At 37.9% G+C, this 23,692-nt stretch overlaps 1 protein-coding gene across 1 annotated transcript; it reads left to right on the top strand.

Moving 5' to 3' along the window:
• Positions 1-22,310, top strand: LOC107700375 (mothers against decapentaplegic homolog 3-like). The gene is made up of 9 exons (XM_016502001.1): positions 1-5; positions 2,188-2,381; positions 6,315-6,449; positions 8,234-8,308; positions 8,700-8,750; positions 13,836-14,048; positions 14,164-14,301; positions 14,513-14,657; positions 20,055-22,310. The coding sequence occupies exons 1-9, from the start codon at positions 1-3 to the stop codon at positions 20,176-20,178; spliced, it is 1,080 nt and encodes a 359-aa protein (XP_016357487.1). The 3' UTR covers positions 20,179-22,310.
• Positions 22,311-23,692: the final 1,382 nt, after the last annotated feature.

The raw sequence follows: 23,692 nt of genomic DNA, 5'->3' as shown, positions 1-23,692 counted from the left end.
ATGAGGTTAGTGTGAAAATGTGTTTTGATATGATGGTGTGCTAGATTATGCCTGCGAAAGTCCTCTTTGTCTCGACCCATGAATAACTCACCTCAGACAGAAAAAGTTCACTGTGTGGTTGTTCTCCGTTGCTTGAGGCCTTCACTGCATTATTCTGAGATGATTATGCCTTTTTCCTTTTCCACATGGGGCCATCCAAAGAAAAGTCTGAGTTTATTTGCCCGCAGTTAAAAAGCGAAGCAGGTAAAAATAAGATGTGTACTGAAATGCTTTTCGTTGTTCTGTTTGAGTTCTCCCCTCTTCCTCCACTCTCTCTTGTCTCCATTAGCCTTTATGTGTTTTTGACTGGGGCATGCATGTGTGAACTGAAAGGGTTACCCAAAAATGTAAATTACACTCTTAAAAAATGCTGGATTAAAACAACCCAATTTAGGTTATTTTGGCAACCCAGCGCTGGGTCAAATATGGACCAACCCAGCGCCTGTTTTATTTAACTCAACTATTATTTAAAAATTACTATTGCTGGCTTAAAATGTATCAAAAATAGGTTGGAAATTAAAAGTCACACAGAATTATTAGAGGCAAGAGTAATAATCAAAAGGTGAACATTTGTTAATAAGCAAGAGCACCCATGGACAAAATTATAAAACAAATTGAATTATACAGCATAGTTTACAATATTACATACGTTTAAACTCGTTTAATTAATTAAACTCGTTTAATTATACAAATATAACATTTAAAAGTAACATTTTAATTCAAGTGTATTCAACCATTCTCTGTTATCTTTTTAACCGAAATAGTGCCGGTTCTTGTGTTGGTGTGTCGCTGAAATCTGAGCCGGAGATGGGCTGCTGGTCGGTGGGGGAACTGCGAACTTCAGACCGTTGCCTCGTGCTTCACTTACAGTTGAAAGATGCCGTGACTGACTTCATAACCTGCCCCTAAACAAACAGTACAGAAATTGAGAACATATTTTAACATCTGCATTAATTAGAATCAGTATTGTAACAAATAAAATCAGTTATGCAAGGCAAGGCGTTTCCATCATGCTAAACAGCCGTTGCTGGCGGATTTAGCTGACTGACATCTCGTCCCCGTATGTTGTGTTGTGTAGTCTTTGTGTACAAAGACTTTATAGATGATATAAAACATATACAAACCTAGGACTGGGCGGTATATCGAGTTTGTACGATAGATCGATATTTTCTTTATAAGCGATTCAATATGAGGCAATACCGTTTATATCGATATACAGTAGTTTGATAGGAGCACATCTGAAAATATAGCAGAGGACACCGACTGAGCTGTTGCGGAGAAAGTGCATAATCCAATTGGTTCTAAACATGTGACAAGCTTCATATTAAGGCCTTTAAAAACTGGTAAGACATAATTTATAGTTTTTGTTTCGCACATTAGTTTAAGTGGCTCGGCCCGTCATATGCTCTGACAGAAAGGCTGCATGTGCCGCTGAAAGAGACACTAGGCTGCTCGCGCTGTTTAATGTGTTTGAGATGTGCTGTCTTCCTGAATGCATAACTTACATTTCACAGGTATATTCTCCATCTGTAAATGTTAGAAAGCCATGGAAATATTTCCTTCCATTTTTCTGCTTTGGGATTCTCCGCTAAACTTCACAGCGAGCGCCGCCGCACGCATGCGTGCCAAACAGACAGAACTCAATTAAATAGGAGAGCAATAATTCTGACTAAAATATACATTTCGCTGAAATATTTGTAGTCGGACAATAAATGTGACATGTAGAATTGTAAACCTACAAGTAAGTCTATTTTTATGATAGCACTGACTGTATAGTGGCTGTAATGGGGTAATCAAAATAGCCTAACACAACACACACAGTTTTGAAATGCATTTTGTTTTTGGACTTCCTCTTTCTTCACCTCATTCACATCACGTGTGATGTGCAACTGAAAGCACCACATTAACAGGAAATTGGGCCACTTTTACTTCATGTGCGGTCTCACATAATACCTTGGCATTGTCCCTGCAAGTCTTTGAGCAGTGTTTGTATTGTGGTAATTTAAGGTTTTACACAATGTTTCTTATTTAAGCCATTATAACATTTCCTCTGTACTTCTGTTTTGGATTTTTGAGAATGAGCTGCTGGGACTGTTTCTGCTACAGTCATCATTATTATCGCCTATTATTTTTCTCTCTTTCTCTCAGATCACTAGATGGTCGGTTGCAAGTATCTCACAGAAAAGGACTCCCTCATGTGATCTACTGTCGTCTTTGGCGCTGGCCTGACCTGCAGTCTCATCATGAGCTCAGAGCCATTGAACTCTGTGAGTTTGCCTTTCACATGAAAAAGGACGAGGTCTGCGTCAATCCCTACCACTACCAGCGGGTCGAGACACCAGGTAATACAACCTGATATTTATGAAAGCATCAAGCACACTATCAGACAGTATCATTCGTTTAGGCATGAAGTCTTCTACAAGGGGTTGATCACAGCACTGCAGGGGATCTGCCAATTATTGTTTGATTTTGAGCATGCAAAATTTCTTTGGACAATGCAACAGATGGGATATGACATCTTAAATTTAACTTTAATAAACTGAGCTTTGAAATGCTTTTGTTTCTGATATTTTCCGTATTTGTATGCGTACTGCTCCGGGTGTGTTTTCACTGCTCACTGTGTGTGTGCACTTGGATGGGTTAAATGCAGAGCACAAATTCCGAGTATGGGTCACCATACTTGGCCACATGTCACGTCACTTTCACTTTGTCACTTTTGAATGGAAGTCAAAGGAATGAAAACTGTAGTGTAAAGTGTAGTGTGACCACCCATTTAAACAAAAATATGATAATTAACTTCAACCAAAGCTAAAGATTTTATATCTTAAATAAATAATAACTTTAAAATGTAATTGAATCTGCAAAGATATTATAATATAATCATTATGAATGTATGCATGATCACAAAGTGTGTAATTACATTAATATTGTTCTATAGGTAGGTTATAAATTCAACACAGTTTTATAGACAATACTCCCATCTCCATATCTTCAATTCCTGTCCACACTCTACACTTTTTTATCTAAATAAAGGCAAAACGCCTAAAAACAATCTATAAAAAAAAATTCTGTTACATGATGTTATGATCTTCTGAACCTTATAATACTCAACATATTTAGCACTGGGGCTGTGCGATAGGGCTGTACGATATATCGTTTCATCATCGATATCGCGATGTGCACATCCGCGATAGTCACATCGCAGGATGTGCGATGTTTAGTATAGGCTACTGATTGTTATATTTATACTGATTGTTTTCTTTGCTCACACACAGACACCGGATGCGACAGCTGTACAGAGATACCCATTTTAAATACATTTAGTAGCAGAGCTACTGCACGCGATTTTCAGTGCTGGAAATCCATTTATCTTTTGTTGAAACTTCCGCGTCATCGTGGAGAGCGCAGGTCACGGTCGCTTAGCAACAGCAGATGCCACGAAAGCACAAGCTCCCCAGCGCTTTGGAAAGAAGGAGAAAGCGGCACGACTGGCGTTTTCCCACGCATTTTAGGCGCGACATGTGAACGGCCCTAAAGTCTGTCTACATACACAGTCTATGGTCTACACTGAACGCGACAAAGCGACCCTTGCCAATCATTTGAACTTTGTGTCAGTACGTCATAAAGAGAACGCGGCATCAGTTTACTGTCGGGGATTTGTCGTGCCGCATCGCATCCAGTGTAGACTGACAGCATCACTGATTATAGGCTAATGGGTTCATTGTATTTTGTCGCGTCGCTCCGCGCCGCTCGTGTCCGTTGTAGACACGGTGAGAGCCACGCAGATGCACGTGAACACTGAATTCTGTTCACTGTTCACTATTTGTGCCTGAAATACTGTGCTCTGCAAGTATCCTTGTAAACGCAGTTGCTTATGACTTAGGTGAAGGGGAAACAATTGAGAAAGAAAATGGATGTGTGTAACAGTAGCCTATATTGGTTTACAGCAGTTTAATGTTCCTGAGGCTTTCTGTGTTATGAATGTTAGGCTACTCAACAAAACACAAAGAAAAATCACTTTTGTAGCTTTAACACAGATTTATTAGATTTAGTTTATAGTGAAGACTATGCAGTGTAATTTTACATTATTCATGATTTTACATTATTTTTGATTATTCAATTTCTGTACCTGAATACTGTTAGACTTGCCTGAAAAATATAAAGCACTGCTTATTTAATTTGTATCTTTGTTCTGTTATATTTATCTATGCTTGTAATTTGTTTATTTTCTATGCTGATTTACTCGCCTACAAAATCACCTCAATCATTGATTATTTTTTTCCCCCAAATAAACTATTCAAGTCATGTGGTGATTTTTCTTTTCATATTGCAATATATATCGCAGAAAAATAAAATATCGCAATGTGAGTTTTTCCAATATCGTGCAGCCCTACTGTGTGATTAATCAAAATCGTAATAAAATTGTGATGCGAGACTGCGATTTCTAAACCGCAAAAAGCACAATTTCTTCGCCACCCCCTCAGTATGCTATCAGAATGCAACACGCCTAATTCTAGTGTGAGAACAGAAAAGAACAGAGCGGGCTTACTGTACTGGCATGAAAGAAAGCACAGAAACAGGGTACTCGCACACTGTCTGAGAAAGTTTTCTGTGCACACACACCCAAAGCGCACACAGAAAGCCACCACTAGCAAATTCCGAATATAGTTCTCTTTAATGTCTTTTTGCGCTTTTTATGTTCAGATCTTAAATTAAAGTAAAGAGTTGAGAAAGAAAATACAAGTGTATCAGTATAACAGATCCATACATGAGGTCTTAAAGGGACAGCAGCCTACCTTCTGATGTCTGTTTCAATGTTAATCAAACAACAAAAGACAAAGAGAAAAACACCCACTGCTCTTGACTGAATAACTTTTGTAACTTTTAAAGATGAATCAATAATTAATTTATACAATGAAGACTATGCAATGTTGTTTTACATTTGGTTATTCAATTTCTGTACTGTAATACTACTGTCAGACATACCTGAAAAACTTAAAGTTCCCCTGAAGTGCCTTGAAACACGCAGCGTTATTCTATGTGGTGACGTAATTTCAACTGAAACAGAAAGTCAGGGCGGGACATATCGAGAAGCCCCACCCCCCTTTTAAATTAGCCAATAGCGTTTTGTTTATATCTGCACGATTACCCCCTCGATTCAATATGAAACTCTTAGTAAAACAAAATAGTGATCATAATCACGCTGAGGCTGTGTAGTTTTAAACGTTTTTAATATATGCCGACTCGCGCATATGATCCGCTCCGTGCTATCGCGTCTCTGGACCGGAGCCAAAATCCGGATCAGACTGTGCATGCTGCCGCGGTTCCCGTGACACAATGTGAAACCAGACCTCATTTGCCCCAATCGAAAGCATATTTACCCTATCTGAATCGTTCCCTATCGCCTACATTGTGCACTTACGAGCCATTCACTGTACAGGAAATACTACACTGTGAACAAGTGACCGATCTCAGCCGCAGCTTCAGCGTCTATTTATAGTGTAGCGCTTCGGATTCTAGAGAGCATTTGATTGGTCAGAAGATTTGATGAGAAGCTGAAGTACAAGGTGACGTCAAAAAAAATCGTTGATCCGTTTTGGCGGAAGTGACGAACTGCAAGCTTTGAATCTTCTAAATCAGAATTTTGTCACTGTTTTGGAGCACACTGGCTTATAGATAACATTAAGACTAACATATTGATACTAACTGAATTTTGATTTCATGGGGACTTTAAAGCACTGTTTTATTAATTTGTATCTTTGTTCAGTTGTATTTATTTCTGTTGTTACTTGTAATTTGTTTAGTTCTTCTAATTTTATCTTCTTATCTTATTTAACTAGGTGTTTTCTCTTTAATAATGTTTGAACTTTATATTAGTTAGGCTAGTAGTTTTTGCTGTGGTATCGAAATTGGAATTGAGAATTGTGAAATTTCACTGCTATTTAAAATGTTTTGCGTCACAAAACAAGTGAAATACTATGTAACTACTTCAGATAAAGTCAAGCAGAACAAATTTATGAATGTTGCATTTATGAATGTAAAGTGTAAGGCAATATTGTGTCAAAATTCTATTGTGATAGTCGAAATCGCATTGTGATAGTATTTTTTTTATCCATATCGCACAGCCCTGTTTAGCATTAATAGTATTTTAGAAGTATCTGCAGTATGTTGTGACAGTTGTGGATCAATATATATGTTTTGTTTGTGTTGTAATTTAGGTATCTTTTTTCTCTTCTTCTTTCTCATTCTTTTTCACTTTCTCTCCTTCACTAAAGTTCTTCCTCCAGTGCTGGTGCCTCGTCACACTGAAATCCCTAGTGAGTTTCCTCCTCTGGATGACTACAGTCACTCCATCCCAGAAAACACAATTTTCCCCGCTGGCATCGAACCCCAGAGCAACTACATACCAGGTAAGAGACAAATACACAGTAGTAAGGAAGAACTGGAGAAGACTCTTGGAGTTGAGGTTCATAGTGTTATAAAAACAGATTAGCCGTGAGGTACAACAGAAAAGCCAAACCAAATAACATCAAGTGGCCTCTAAAATAATATATCGTCATCATCTGCCATAAAGCAGCACAATCTGAAGTGTTCTCCGGATTTATTCGAGTAAGCTTAGCCTGTAGCTGTAGCTCCAGTGGTCTAGTTGGCAGTGGGTGGATCACTTTACTGGAAGGATGTAGGAGGAGGAAAGAGACAAAACACCAGATAGAGCAATAGCCCTGTCCACTGGCCTCCATTCAGGCAGAAGACAATCACTACATCATTGTGTTACAGTGTTGATGAAGCACCAATAAAGAAAAGTAAACGCATGAAAAAAATCATGTTTATCAAGCAGAATCATTGTAGTTATTTATACCTGATTTATTTATAACTGTAACTTAACTTTAGATGTGCTTCAGTCATAGTTTTGCATATTTATGTGTGCGTTTACAAAGGTTATTATTGTATGGTTATTTTCTTTTAAAGCTTCACTGAAACTGCAAAGTTTAAAACCCTTGTTTTGGTTCAGTGGTTGATTGACAGGTAAGAAGGCAGTCATTGACTTTTATCCAGTGTAGGGCTGCACAATTAATCGAATTTCTAATCGCGATTACAGTTATGGACGCCACAATTACATAATCGTTAAAAGGTGCAATTAATCGTTAAGTCCACTTAGATGTGTTTTTTTTTTCTTGCTACATGTTATCTTAAGGGTTTTTCCATTGTTTCATTAGAATTTCAAGGGAATAATCGACAATTATGATTTTTGTCATTATCGTGCAGCCCTGGTCCAGTGTCTACATTATAAATAAAGTGGTCATATGCATTTCTGACCTATTGTATATACACCAACATTCAAAAGTTTGGGATCAGTATGTTTTTTTGTTGTTGTTTTTTTTTTAAAGAAATTCATACATTTTTCAGCAAGGATGCATTAGAGCAGGAAAGACTTAATGTTTATAATGTAACAAAGGATGAGTATTTCAAATAAATGCTGCTCTTTCTAACTTTACATGAATCAAAGAATCCTGAAAAAATATATCCCTGTTTCCACTGAAATATTAAGCAGCACAATTGTTTTCAACATTGTTAGCATATTAGAATGATTTCAGAAGGATCATGTGACACTGAAAGGCACACACCCATGTCCTTAGACACATAGAGAGTACATGTGAAGCCTCAATTGTACACACAGGGAACTCAAAAGAGAAAAAGGGCATAAAGAATCACAGCCATTTAACTATTTACACGTTAATCCCACCCAGTAAACAAATGACTGCTACGGTTCTGTCGTTTATTATATTTGTAGGACTACTCAAGAGATGTTTACCCGTTGTTGCATCAGACGGACACAACACAATTTATGCTGAAGTGGTTTAAAGATTGGTTTTGGCTACATAAGAGGAAGATTATCCCATGGAGTATGTATGGAGTGGCTTTGGCTGGGATTAGTTCCATCAGAAAGGCATTTGCTGTAGAGAGGCAGGCTGTTACTGTAATAGGGCAGTGTGTGTTGTTTCATATCCTGCTGCTGAATCTGAGCTGACCCCAGCTTTCTAAATCATGTGTCTTAATCTGAGGGGGGAAATAAAACCCTTGTGAGTCATTGTCTCTGATGCACCTGCTAGATTTTGCTGGATGTGTTATGTGTTACAGAGTGTGTACGAATTGTGTGCATGCAGGCTAACCTGCGTGTTTGTGTGTATTGCAGAAACACCCCCTCCAGGCTACATCAGTGAGGATGGAGAGACAAGCGATCATCAGATGAACCGCAGTATGGACACAGGTGATGCCAGTTATACCACTGTGATGTTGCATTCTTTAAAGATGACACATTGATGCACTGAATTTTCTATAACTGCACAGCTATGAAGTAGTTCTATGTTTGTTGGTGGCATTTCAGTTCCATATCACTTTTCCACTTTATTTTTGAGTTTCTTTCTGATACTTAATCAGTGGTGTAAGGAAGTAGATCTATGCAGAAGAACATTTAGGAACGAAAACCTGAAAAATTTGACAAATGAGACAAACACATGTGGTAACTTTAATGGAATGGAAGTGGAATAATTGACTCTGCACACTTGAATTATTGGTAATCTAATCAAAAGTAATTTAATCAAAATGTGCTGTGTACATTCATACACCATTAAAACATTGATCTGTCCTTTTCATTTCAGGGTCTCCAAATCTGTCACCGAACCCTGTTTCTCCGGCCCACAACAATTTAGGTAACTCTTTTTGCTTGTGTGTGTATCGTAAATTCACGCTGGTGTCCTAGCAGAGTGGCAGTGACAAGTGCAGTTTATTTATTTAGTTCCAAAAAAAAGGGACAGTGTACATTAATCAACATTCATAAATGTAAATGTACCCAAATTAGCTCAACGGCTAGTTTTCATTGGTATTCCCTTTGCCAGATGTTATTTAGGCCAATTACCTGTGACCTGTGAACATGATTTACTAACATTTGACCATCATGTTGAGTCTACATTATTTTTGTCTTGATCAGATCATGATATCAGATTTTCGTGATATAACAATTTACGAGGTAAAAATATATACACACTATTATCACAATATATATAGAAATAAAAAACAACAAATTAAATTCAAGTTAAATTCATCTTTAACTGTTGCGTTTTCTCTTTTTTGAAAAACTCAAAATACAAGTGTAGGGAGACAGGGAGTGAGTTTGTAAGCATAACTGGCCAAAAGCAAACAAAAAGAGCTTCCTGTTGATCTGCACTTCCTGCAGATTGGGGTGTTTAATTCACCATATTTTTTACAGAATCTAAAAAAACTCCCACACTAGCAAGCTAACTTTTTTCGGATGTGGGTAGAGTGTCTCACTTTTAAGTAATGGTGTGTTGTTTATCATTTTGTTTATCATTTAAAATCTAAGAACTGTCTTTTTGTCACACATTGTGCCTGAAGAATGTGCTTGTGCTATCTTTCTTTAAAATAAATGACAGTTGGTTTGACATTTTGTTGATGAAAATTAATGAAAAGACATTCATGCATTTTTTTAAATGTGGCTTTAATTCAATTCAATTCAAGTTTATTTGTATAGCACATTTCACGATACAAATCGTTGCAAAGCAACTTTACAGCAAATTAAGTTTCTACAATATTTAGTGGTAGCTTATCAGTGGTGACTGTCAGTTAAGCCCCTTTCACACTGCACGTTGGTCCTGGAAAATTGCCGGAGTGCCTTCTGTGTGAACGCAAACACGTCCCGGGATTGATCCCGGGTTGGGGACCTAGTAACATTGCCAGGTTCAGTCCCGGAACAAGCTCTGTGTGAACAAAAGCCAGAACCAATGCCGTAAAGGGTGTGTCATAGTGATGAGGCACGTTATCAACATTCGCGACGAAAAAATATGTGCAAACTGTAATGAAGCAGAGATCAGGTAGGTCCTCACTATCCGCGCTGAAGCTGAGATCGTTTGCCAGCTTGTGAAACAGAACGTGTCACATTACACGTCACATCGTAATGTCACGTGTCTATACGGGATCTTTACGGGATGTGTGTGAACCAGTGTTGCCATACGTATGATAATTATCGTATTTTTATGATAATTTTGACCTCTGTACGATGTATTACAGACACTATAAATGCGCTCGTGCACACCTCAGAGTGTGTTAAGAATTCAGGAGGGTGCCCTGCTTTTAAGCCAACGAGCACTATCTTGTAGTGTTGTCACGATACTGGAATTTCTAACTTCGATACGATACCTTGAAAAATATCGATATTCGATACCATTTTCGATACCACGGAGTAAAAAACTGCCACAGTATTAAGGGGGTACATTTTTTTTATTTTTTATTTAAAGATAAATATAACAAGTCTAGAACATGACAATGACGCCCTCTGTGAAGGACCACAAGTAGAATATATCACTAGGTAGGTGCCATTCACACTGAATGCGCTTGTGTTGACAAAGATGCAACGCGGGCAGTGGAATAGGAAAAAATGCAGAAAGATGGGATTTGAACTTCTTTTAACTTGAGCACCGCGTTTTTAGAATGCCGTTTCATGCATGAGACGCTGCAGGAGACATGAGAGCAACAGTCAAACATCCATGTTTATACAGAAAAAACAATGGAAAATCGAATGAAAACCTGTAAAGAACTACTACTGTATGTCTGAAATTTCATGTTTGCATCATGGTGACAGGCTGAAAGCTGCTGTTCATTGTTTTTACAGTACATTTAGAGCCTAGTTAATAATAGTCTACTGGTGTTATACTTAATAGTCTACTGTAGTGTTGTCACGATACTGGAATTTCTAACTTCGATACGATACCTTGAAAAATATCGATATTCGATACCATTTTCGATACCACGGAGTAAAAAACTGCCACAGTATTAAGGGGGTACATTTTTTTTATTTTTTATTTAAAGATAAATATAACAAGTCTAGAACATGACAATGAGGTATATTTTACATGAACAAAAATGTCTTGAGGTAGTGTACTTGTTCAAAAGCCTCTCAAATTGCCATACATTCAAAAACCAATAAAGTGCAAGTAAAAAAAAAAGTGCAATCTTTTGTATTTCCAAATAAAATAAAATCCAATCACAATATCAACAAAAGATACTTAAACTTCAAGCAAAAACAAAATCAGTGCAATCTTATGCATCAAGTAACAAATTAGTAAACAAAATAATTAAATGGAATCCGTTACTGCAATTATATGCAGATTTTCTCTACAGAGGTGAGTGAGATTGACACCCATTACTGTATCCTAAAGTTGTTTTGCAACTTTCAGATTTTGAGCTAGGAACACCAGCATGTCAATGTGCTCCTCTGTAAGTCGTGCCCTTCTTGCACTGCAAATGAGCCCTGATGTACTAAATACACGCTCTGAAGCTGAACTTGAAGCAGAGATGCACAGATACTTCTTAGCAAACTGGGCAAGGTGAGGTAAAGTTGTCTCATGTGTCCTCCACCATGTGAGTGGGTCCTCTTCTGCACTGATTTCAGGCATCTTTTCATATACTGAGAACTCATTTTTGAGTTCCGTTTCTGCACCCTCACCTTCTTCTCTGGATGATGAACCCTACATAAATGCTGGTTAATACATTAACATTATTTGATGAACAGATTTTAATGCCGGATTCACATAATCACGCAAACGTGCGTGCATCACACGCGAAAACAATGCTCACTGCATCGACATGAAGACAAATTGCAGAATTTAAGTAATATTTTTTTTAATAAAGTTAAATAAGCGCAAGTTAATTTACATTTGACCACAGTTAAAGTATTTACTTGTCTAAGATTCCTCAGTCAGATTATATTAACTTTAAGAATTACGGTGAAAAAACGAGACAACACTCATATCAGCAACAATACTAGGCCATCTTGGTTAATGTTTCAGTAATGTTAAAATGAGAACAGTTACCAACCTCTCGAAATTCTTTATATAGATCCGGGTGTCTGTCTTTCAGGTGCTTTGCTAAATTAGAGGTGTTAGCGCCTTTTGTTAGCACTGCTCTGTAGCAACTCTTGCATATTGGCTTGCTTGTGTCCTTCGGCTTTCCATGTTCATTTGTTTCATATCCAAAATATTTCCAGATAGCACTCCTGCTGTGTTCTTTATCAACCAAAGCCGGTCGCGGGGGCGCCACACTCGCCATCTTTCTATTCACTTCACTTTTGCTATTTAACCAGAGCGAATGAGACGAGACAGGCACTGCGGTCACGTGTGGTGTTTGTCAATGCGCCTTTGGAGAGAAGTGAAAGTGACCGCTCGGCTAGTATCGGTGTATCGATACTTCGGGAAATTAGTATTGGTACCGTTCAGATATTTCAGTATTGATATTTATCGAAATATCGATATTTTTGACAACACTACTATCTTGCGGTCCATTATGGCAAGAACCCCCTCAACATCTGGCAACACGCAAGCTTCCGATGACAGAGACTCACAGGCGGAGTTATTTATCTAGTTTTTTATCTATTGTGGTAATTTGCAAGTTTTGTCAAAAAGTTGTTGGTCTAGATAAATAGCTGTATTCTGTACGTTTCACTCATGTATGATAATTTTCTTCCAAATACGATAATTTTGAGCTTCTGGTACGATACTTGGACATTTCCAATCTGGCAACACTGGTGTGAACGCACACACAGATTTTTGCGTTTAATGTCCAAATGCTCCTGCGAGCCACCATTTGTGGGACTTTTTCAGAGTCTTCCTGACATTCGGTTATGTTAATGGTTCTTCTCCATGATTCAGATGCTGATGCGACAGAACACTGTACTAAAATACCTAATGTTTCATAAACTACTATACAACAGAGCTGCACTGCTGCTGAATCTACGGAGCCACGACAAAAAAAAAGATGCTAACCGAATTGTGCTTGCAATCTGAATTGAATGTGATGAGAGTAAAACACTGGCCACCGCAAACTAATGCAAAGATAAATAATAAACTACATATCTTGTGAAAACACACAAACATACAGCTCAGATGGTGTAGAATGACTCGTGAATTAATGACTCGTATGAGTTAGTTCTTTTTAATGAATTGGTCAAAACAATTGGTCTTGAACTGAGTTAATGGTTTGAATCAGTGTAATGACTCACTCTCTGACTGTGTTAAAAAAGTAGTTCTTATTCGCTTATTGTAGTCATATTTTTCCTTAAGTCCAACTTCAAATGAGCCAAGAACTTTTACTGCGTTGTGTATTTAAGAGCTTGTTGGACCTAAATCAGTGCACAGACTGACTGATTGTACTGTACTGATATAACCGTGTGTAATGAAAAATACACATTTTTAATAGTTTCACAAACTGAGTGTTTGTAGAAACGTGTTTTTAGTCTCTCAGAGGAAATGGATTGCTGAAAGGATTATTTGTATGTCCCCAAAACAACTTGGATGAAAACCACCCACACTAAACATTCTTCCAGTTACCATCTTAGCAAGGGAGTGCCCACAATTCCTTTTGTATCAGATCGTGCTTTTGCAGACACCGCTGACATCTTCTCCACAGCAGTGGTGAGTGCGTATGTCGAAGAGAAAGGCCAGTGCCAAAAGCCTGTAATTTTCTATCGTTTTGCGTCCAAGTGATGATGGTATTTCCCGATTCAGCCTTTATTTCTGGGAAGTAACATTTGCCCTTGACATCACAGTGTCGTCAGTTCCCAGCCCCCGTGCTCTGTCTTTTCGGGTATCCCCACCCATTTGTTTTTCTTTTTCCTGTCTTTTTTCCTTTTTCTTTCTATTTCTTTTCCACTGCCTATTTTTGTGCATTTCTGTGCCTTGCGGATTCTCTCCTTTTATTGTTCTTTTTTTTTCTCTCTCTATCAGATCTACAGCCGGTGACATACTGTGAACCAGCGTTCTGGTGCTCTATCTCCTACTATGAGCTGAATCAGAGAGTCGGTGAAACTTTCCATGCCTCCCAGCCCTCTTTAACAGTAGACGGCTTCACAGACCCGTCCAACTCTGAACGCTTCTGCCTGGGCCTGCTGTCCAACGTGAATCGCAACGCTGCTGTGGAGCTCACGCGCAGACACATTGGTATACACACCATCGTTCTAAATCACTCATTCATTAGACAACATTATTTAAAAATAAATATTTTATTTAATTTAATTTCATACTTACTTGTGTGGCAACCTTCTGTTTTTTGCAGGCCGGGGTGTGCGTTTGTACTACATTGGAGGTGAAGTGTTTGCAGAGTGTCTAAGTGACAGCGCCATTTTTGTTCAGAGTCCCAACTGTAACCAACGTTACGGCTGGCACCCTGCCACTGTTTGCAAGATCCCACCTGGTAAGATAAAATGAGAGACCCTCAACAAATCGCCCTCATTAACAGAGAGTTCAACAACTGAGTTACTGAATAGCTGTACTAAACAGGATAAAACAGAGCTTCCTTCGTGATAGTTGCATGACATTCAGCTAAATCAGTTTTGTCATTTTAGTTTGTTTTGGTTGATTTTGATCGTGTGAACTTTGTTTCAAACTGCTTTGTGTCCTTCCAGGCTGTAATCTGAAGATCTTTAATAACCAGGAGTTTGCAGCTCTGTTGGCCCAGTCTGTGAATCAGGGCTTTGAGGCCGTGTACCAGCTCACCCGCATGTGCACCATTCGCATGAGCTTCGTGAAGGGCTGGGGAGCCGAGTACAGGTACGATTACTGCAATCACTTCACTCCTGCCATATCTATCAGCTCGCTTGCCACTCTGGGAATGTGGCCTTGATTTGACTTCGCTCAAAGACTTTTGAATCACTTGAAGTGGTATTACCCAAAACCACAGAAGCCACCCGCACTTCCTGTTAAATTCTTTGAGTTTGATTGTCGTAATCAGCTTTTTGTAGAAAAAGGATTATAAATACTCAGTGACATAAACAATACAACTTTTTATTTTATTTTACATTTAGATTTATGGTAATGTATTGATTTTAATCAAATAGACCATGAATAGAAACCATAATAGAAATGTTAAATATTAATCATTTACCTAATACTTATAATAAATGATTCACTAAAGATGCTAAAGACCAATTAAAGTTATTCAAATAAATTTGTATTTTAAGATTAACTTTTAAGTGTGTGTTAGATGATGGCATAGACAATATATATGAAAAAATGGGTTAAGTAAACATGCACAATTAAATATCCAGTATTGGACAATATATTACCACCATATCAGTCATCAGCCAGTATTAAGAGATTTTTTTAATTTTTATTTATTTATTGGTATCAGCTGATGTTGGAAATTTAATGGAATGTTCTTTTTTTTTTTTTTTAGACAAAATAGTATAGAATAGTATAGAATTATAATATCATCCATAACAGTTAATTATATCAAATGTATTAACTGAAAATTATTAGCTGAAAATAATCAGATTATTGGTATTGGCTAGTATTTTAATAATGTTTTGCCTCCCTAATGTTTAATATCGACTGATAACGGTAAAAAATCTCTAATATCAGCAGATATAAATACAAATGATAGAAGTTTGAATTATATAAAAGTTTATAATAAAGGAAGCCCAAACCATTTTACTGCTTCATAGAACAATAGGAGGGAGTGTCGTTGTAAGACTGTTTTAGGATGGACAGGCCTGCGGGGTCAAGGCAGGGTCTGACAGGCTGTGGTAACTGTTTTTCCTGGTCTGGCATGCTCTGGTGAAGAGCTCTGACGTAGCAAGACAACCTGGTGTCCACCAGCTTAGCGTGTCCGTCATATAAACTGTTAGGTCTGTGCTGGCAAATCATTCCACACCAAACAAACCCACACATGGTGTGCTTCAGAATGTCTCAGAGTTTCCTGGTCTCTCTCTCTTTCTGTTTTTCTCCCCCTCTTGCTCTTTTGAGTAACTTCATTGTTTGAGCCCAAGAAACCAAGACCCTAATCAGAAGCAGTTGTGGGTTTTGACCAGGGACATCTGTAACGAAAGCTTGAGAAGAAAGTAGGAAAGAGTAAGGTTGGTGTGAGAGAGCGTGAGACTGTGGTTTCCAGACAGCTTGGTGTGTGGAGACACAATCTGAGCTGTCGGGTTTCAGCAGACACCCACTCTCTCTCTCACGCCCCACCACGTCTCCCCACCTTCAGATCCACCTCTTCAAGTGCTGACAAACTGTCCCTGTTGCAGATTAAAAAAGCCTTTTGAGCACTTTATGCTTGGACCCTGTATTTACCATCACGTCAGTGAACATCATGTCGTAGAACTGCACAGTGCCATTGTCTGAATTCAACTTTATATTCTTTCAGTTGTCTGTCACCTAAGCTGCCCCAGATTAATACACTTGATTTCACCTGTGCTTATTTCTTTAAACCATTGTCTTGTCCAAAACTTGACATTAAATGTGCTAATCATTTCACAGTATCAGCATAGAAGAGTAACACCTGAGTTGAGGAAGAGCCTTACTCACTCCCGTTTTGACTCGTACACTCTTTCTGCTTTCTTTCCACTACTCCATCTATTTTTCTCTCTTAATACACTATGTAGTGCAGCCTGTGCTTATACTGTATTTCAGCACTGCCCTTATAAACAGCCTGTGGTCTGTTCATAGACGAATGAAAGATTTACTTAGAAACTCGTGTCGAAGGAGAACGAGAGATAGTCAAACGATCAATACAATAAGTTGCGAGGGAAAAAAACAGTGGGCAGACACATCATATATAAAGGTTGCATTGTGAGGTGATTTGAAACACAGTATTGCGCTGCATATACACTACCATTCAGAAGTTTGGAGTCAATAAGAATTTTTTTTTTTTTTACATAGTTAGTACTTTTATTTAGTAAAGATATATAATAAATTGATCAAAAGTGACAGTAAAGACATTTATAGTGTTACTGAGAATTTACTGAGAAACTCAGCATTGAAGAATGAGAGACAGTCAAACAATCAATAGAAGAAGCTGCAAGGGAACAAAAACAGTGGGCAGACGCATCATTGTTGGATAGAGCTGTAATGAAAAGGGTCTAGAATATAAAGGTTACATTGTGAAGTGGTTCGAAACACAATGTGGGAGCAGCAGAACAGTTTAAATAAAGTAATTAAAACTAAAAGTTAAAAGGCAGAATATTTTCCAAGAACTCACACTTAACTTGCTGCTTTTTAATGACGTTACTTTTAATTTTATGTATAAAAAACATTACATACGCTGCATATACAACTACCATTAAAAAGTTTGGATTTTTCTTTTGAAGTGCCAGTAAAGACATTTATAGTGTAACAAAAGATTTCTATTTCAAATAAATGCTGTTCTTTTGAACTTTCTATTCACGGTTTCCAAAAAGATGTTAAGCAGCACAGCAGTTTTTAACACTGATAATAATAATACGTTTCTTGGGCTCCAAATCAGTATTTTAGAATGATTTCTGAAGGATCATGTGACACTGAAGACGGGCGTGATGATGCTGAAACTTCAGCTTTGCATCACAGGAATAAATTATACTTTAAAATATATTAAAATAGAGAACAGTTATTTTAAACTGTAATAATATTTAAAATGAGCCTAAGAGACTGTTTTCAAAACCATAATATCTTACCCTGAAAGGTAGTGTAGGATATTTAAGGATATGTGTTTGCTGTTACAAATATCTAACGGAGTATTACAATTAGGGCTGCACGATAAATCGCATGCGATATTTAACGCGCATCTTATTTTTTTAAGATGATTACATTTTTTGCGCAGCTCGTCAGTGAACAACGGCTCTGTGTAGTTAATGCTGCTCAATGTGAAAGCACGCAGGTGATGGAGATTTACCGCTGATTACAGAACCGGCTTTCTGACAAGATGCGCATTAAATATCGCATGCGATTTATCGTGCAGCCCTAATTACAATGAAATGTAAAAAATCTTTTTCCCCATAAAAATGTGTTTTTCACTACTTGAAAGTGGCGTCACTCTCAGAGGTTCTAACTTGTGCACAGATAAATCAATATTGACATTTATTGCTGGCTAGCTGTTATCATTATTGATTGTTATAGATCTAGTTGTTTTAGCCTTAGTAGTGAAATTCAAAATCTATTTGTCTATAATTATTTTCTGAATTATTCTCTCAGTGCTGATGTGACTGTAACTCGTGTAGGAGGAGAGGGACTGAGATTCAGGAGAGACTCGCACGTGTGTGTGTTGGTGGAAGGATTAGAGGAAGTCCCATTGACGAGTAGAGCAGTGTAAGGTGTTATGAACAGCGGTTCCGGGACTGTATCTGTTCACATGTGTGTGTGTGTGAGCACAAGTGAGGGGGGCTTAGACAAGTATTGTGTAAGCATTGTGGAATGTAAAAGAAGTGTGTCTGGCAGTGAATACCGTCCCTGTGAGGGACCAGAGCAGAGAACACCAGAGCAGAGTTTACACACACAGTTCATATCCAGACAAACGGCAAACTCTGTGAACTATCTCCTGCCAGTCATTCACAGTAAAGGATGTTAGTGGACAATTTAAGAATATATACATGAAAAAAATATATTATTAGTTCCAGAAACAACTCTTAAAGGTGTAGTAGGAGATCTTGGAAAATGCTAACTTTAGCCTGATAGCGCTGAAAGTGAACGTCCCACCCTCCCACCTCAAATACGCTCACAGACCAGAATACCAGACACAACATTACTACAATAGGCTACATCAGCGGTTCCCAATTCCAGTCGCCCCCACCCCCCACCACTGCACATTTCATATGTATCTCTTATCACATGCGACATTTGTTCTATTTTACCGTAAGTGCCCTGGGAAGTGGACATCACCAGATATTCCACCATGATTCCAGTTCGAAGCGAGTGTATATGTTCCATACAAAGGGCATTAAAGGGGTCATATGATGCGATTTCAAGTTTTCCTTGCTGGGCTACATCATGTGTCATTCACCGGTGAGAAAACTTTAAAAGTACTACAATACCAGGAAGGAAGATCGGGTTGTTGATGTTTGTCTGCCATTCTCTCTCTGTCTGCACAGCGTGCGTGAACGCACTGATGACGTATCCTGTCTGCGTGAACCGGGTGCGCAGAGGTTATGCTAATACATACGTTGACAGGCAGATAGGAAAGCCAATTAAAACACTCGGACCGAGCGTTTTGATTGGACGAACATTTCTTGGTCCTACGCCTTCCACAGAATATATAAATACAGATAAATACATTTAGACCACTTAACTTAATGATTGCAATCGGGATGTGAAGAGACTTTCATCCAGCATAACAAAAAATGTTTCTGAAGACAATCACCTATTGCACCTTTAAAATATATATATTTTTTCTGATCACGTAGCAGAAACTTAAAGAGAGAGTTCACCCCAAATTGAAAATGTTGTTTTCTACTCACCCTTATGTTGTTCCAAACCTGTAAGATTTTTTCTTCTTCTTTTGTGGTACACAAAAGTAAGACGTTTTGGTGACCACTGACTTGTATTGTATGGAGAAAACAAATTTTGAGACATCTCTCAAAATATCTTCTTTCATGTTCAACTGAAGAAAGTAAATCATACAGGTTTTTAACAACATTAGGGTAAGAAAATGACCACATAATTAACATTTTTGGGTGAACTATCCCTTTAAACCACACTTAATGTTGCAATTTCATTGCATTAGAATAATAATAAAATATCTAACCAAGTGGCATTTATTATGAAGAACGTTAAGCAAAATATTTCTAAAATAGTTTTGGTAAGTTTTATATTATATCACAGACAATTCAAGAGCATGTCTTGAGACCCCTGGTTCTGCTTCATTCCATTGTTCTCCATCAAGCTGTTTTAAATGCAAGAACACGCTCCAAAAAAAAAATCTCCATTGTCTCAACATATTTGTGATTAAAGCAAAGGCATGCAACAGATAATTAAAATGTGCAATGATATTCATGTGCCAATCACTAAAATTGCTCATTGCTAAAGAAATGCGATATGAAGTGCATATGCATGAGGGATCTCCTGAGAAAAATATTAGAAACACTGATCTGATGCAGTTAAATTAATATATTAAAGTGTTGCTTAAGTGTCTGAATACTGTGTGTTTGTTTAATCTCCTTGCTTTCTTACCTCTCTTTATTTCTCTCTTTTTAATGCTGTCAGACGGCAGACAGTGACTAGCACCCCCTGCTGGATAGAACTGCACCTGAACGGTCCTCTTCAGTGGCTGGACAAAGTGCTCACTCAGATGGGCTCCCCCTCCATCCGCTGCTCCAGTGTGTCATAGGAAAAACACTCCCTACACAAACACAACATATACAAACCACAAGATCTGGGGGGAAAAAAAGTTCCTTCAGCAGTCAAAGGCTGAAGACCTTCATACCCAGCAGCCAATTGGGTTCCACAGACTCGGTAGCACTTTCACACGTGTCTCATGTTGGAGGAGTGTGTTACAGTATATGTATATATTCGTTTTTTTATGTTGTTGTTAGCCATTTTTAATGCCATTATTGATATAAAATATTGCCATTTATATGTTGTTATATAGCATGTGTATGCAAGATCTCTCCTATGTCGTGTCTTTTATGATGCTGTGTTAGGTACATGTTTACTATAACAGGTATATAAGAGGCTTGATAATTTTATAGAGACATGACATTTTTTTTTTGTAAAGTGAAAATATGAAGTTTTCGTTTCAAGTTTCCCCAGAACATTGAATTTCCATATCCTGTTTTGCCCTAGCCTGTGAAATGTGCTTTACAGCACATACATTAGCAATGCACCTTTTTAAAATTCACTACACAGAATACTATATAAGAAACTTCATGTGCACACATAACAGTTTATGTAACACTTGTGAAAGTGTTATCTATGCTTCACAATATCTCTGTTATGTTTGTTGAAATAATAGGGGATTTTGTCATTGCACAGATGCTGAGAGCCTAATACTCTTTCTACAGTAGTTTTCCAGTTGTAGTGTTCTTCATCTCTCATCAATCTATGCATGTGAGGATGTTATAACTGTGCCAGCCAGCCACAGTGAGTGTTTTGTAATATCTGGTCTAGTGTTGATTTCAGCTTTGTCTGCAGTGAACCGGCCGTCTGTTCTGTGTGAATGAATGTGAATGATTGAGTTTTATAGGATTCGTTGCTCTTATAACTCCATGTATTGTGTTGCGGTTTCATTGTTATTCGCTCAGTGTCTTCATTGAGTGGGTGAGGAGCTCTGCGAGGTCTGGCAATGTCTCTCAATTGTCTGCTTTGGAGAACAAGTTTCTCTTTTGAAAACTGGGCATTTCATATCTCACAGTATTGGTCGTGCATACTGTATGTACACATACTTGCGGGTCTTCACGTCCTCCAGAAATGAAACTGAGCGAGTGTGCCTTCGCATCAACTTTCATAACAAGAGTTTGTAAATAAGTATATTGGAGACTTCTACACAGGTGTTCATGCGTATTGTTGAGTAAGTGGGTTGTCCAGTGTTTGTGGGTTGTCCAGTGTTTAACCACTCAGAGTTGTGATCTTTCTCAGCCGAACTTGTAAATATGTCTAATAAATTGATTATGCATGCCTATTTTCTGAAATTCATGCCATTTGTACTGTAGACTCTATTTTGCTACCAAATATTTTTTCAGAAGTGGGACGGGACTGTGTTTGTACCTGTTTGAAAGGTGGGGCTGTACTGCTGGCAGGTTTTTGTAAGGTTAGCCCTGTATTTTTATACGTCAGATACTCGTAAGATATGGAGAAGGGCTTGAAGAAGGGAAATGTCAAAATAGGCTTTGCTAAAGCCAGATCATGTACAGTACTTTCAGTTAGCCGCAGGTCAGTGTGACCTGCTTGCAATGAGAAGCCAGCTCTTGATCTCCCAATGTGTTGTAAAGGAATCGTGGAGGAAAGTAGCATGTAGGTGCATCATATACTTCACAGTCAGTAGAAAAGATGTGTGACATCTTTGTGCATAAATGTTCATAATTACTACTGGTGATTTAGATGCTCTAAGACTTTTCTTTGATAAAGTCAGAGTGTTATTGTGTTGACTAGGATTCCTTGAAATGTATTTAAAAACCTCTTGATGTCATCCAGCAAAGACAAAATTGAAGGTACTGAAATTATTCAGGAAATGATTTATTGTCCATCTAAGCAAACGATAAGTGTTTTCTTCGAGAGGAAGAAAAAAATCAGATCTCATTTTCTCAACAAATTGTTGAATATATTTTAAGTAATGTGCATTAATTGTGCTCATGTTCAACTTTCACATTCAGTGATGCTGTGGCTTAATGGTGATTGTTGTGCTTGACATTGTTAGATTTCTTTATTGTATAAGTATATCATCTTTATTATTTCTTTCCATCTCTAAAGTTTAAGAGAAAAAACTAATTGTTTGTTATTGTATACTTTAATAAATATGTAAATGAAAAATGTCTCCAACTGATTTGTTTGTCTTCACAAACATTCACCTTTATATATATCTGTGTTCTGCTCGAGTTATGCTTATTTTTTTGATTATGACAGCAGGTAAACCCGTGATCTAGCACAGTGTTTCCCAACCGGGGTGCCGTCTGTCGAGTTAGAAATTCAAATATTGTGACAAAATTAATTTTGTAGGGTGCCACAAGTTTGTTAACATTTCCAAAGGGTGCCGCGACTAAAAAAAGGTTGGGAAACACTGATCTAGCACACACTTTTTTTACTGGCTAAAATATGAAGGCTGTCTTTGTTCAGAGGACCCTAAGGGCAGGGAGGCACCTGAATTCTTCTCAACCGCACATAGGTTGAAAAGTGGAGCAACTTGCTCACATTGAAGTAACTGATACATAGTAAAGGATGCATGAACACTCGCCTCATAATAATCATAATCCAAACACTGATTCCTCTCAGTATGCAAACCATGTCAACTAAATCAGGAACAGAGCTTTATAAAAGCTATTGCATAAATAATTTCGGGCAAATGTTGAAGTATCTACACCTAGTCTTCATTGATGGCTCAGACAGACACCAGGGGCCAGTTGCATAAACTTAGGCACCATGTTAAGACTGTTTCTTAAGAGCTAGTTTGACCAACTAGCAGTTGCCAAGGGGTAATCAGTCTTAATTTTCCAATACAAATAAGACCAATCAACCTTTTCATAACTGAATTAAAAAAGTTATGACCAGTCTTGAACAAAAAAAATTAGATGACTAACTTTTTAAGACCAGTCTAAACAGTTTATGCAACCGGCCCCAGACTGAGTTTAGCTGCTTAAACTCTCAACCCAGCTCTCCTACTGAAAAATTTACGTTGAGGCTTGAGGGTCAAAACCAACACTGAAGCGCATGAATCATTCACGGCTTCTCGAATGTGTAAGGCACTGGGTCAAGGGTTGTTTCAGGATCTCGAGGCATCTGAATTTGTTCCCTTACAGGTTTTTCTTACAAATTTCAGGTTAGATGTATAACAGTCTGGTGGATTATTTCCGTTGCGCTGGCGCCCTCTGCGGTCAGATGAGAGTAACGCATCGCCACATTTCGCTGTCATTTCGAGTGTACAGTCATGGCAAAAAGTTTTGGCAGTGACATCAATTTTGTGTTTTGCAAAGTTTGCTGCTTAAGCTGTTGTGGTGTTCATTCACATTCTCATTCACATTTCTAAATTATTGTGTAGAGTGATCAGATACATTTTAAATAATTGCTAAACGCTTCATTGGCCAAAAAATGAACTTTTCACAAAAAACAAAAACAAAACAAATTTCACTGTTTTTTGATCCTGACACAAAATGACCAGCTATCATTAATTGACTAATCATATCAGCAGCACA

The sequence above is a fragment of the Sinocyclocheilus anshuiensis genome, unplaced genomic scaffold (assembly GCF_001515605.1).
Source record: "Sinocyclocheilus anshuiensis isolate Anshui unplaced genomic scaffold, SAMN03320099.WGS_v1.1 scaffold154, whole genome shotgun sequence".
In the NCBI taxonomy this organism is placed as follows: Eukaryota; Metazoa; Chordata; class Actinopteri; order Cypriniformes; family Cyprinidae; genus Sinocyclocheilus; species Sinocyclocheilus anshuiensis.
The sequence above is the reverse complement of the archived record's forward strand: the minus strand, read 5'-3'. Positions and strand labels throughout refer to the sequence as shown.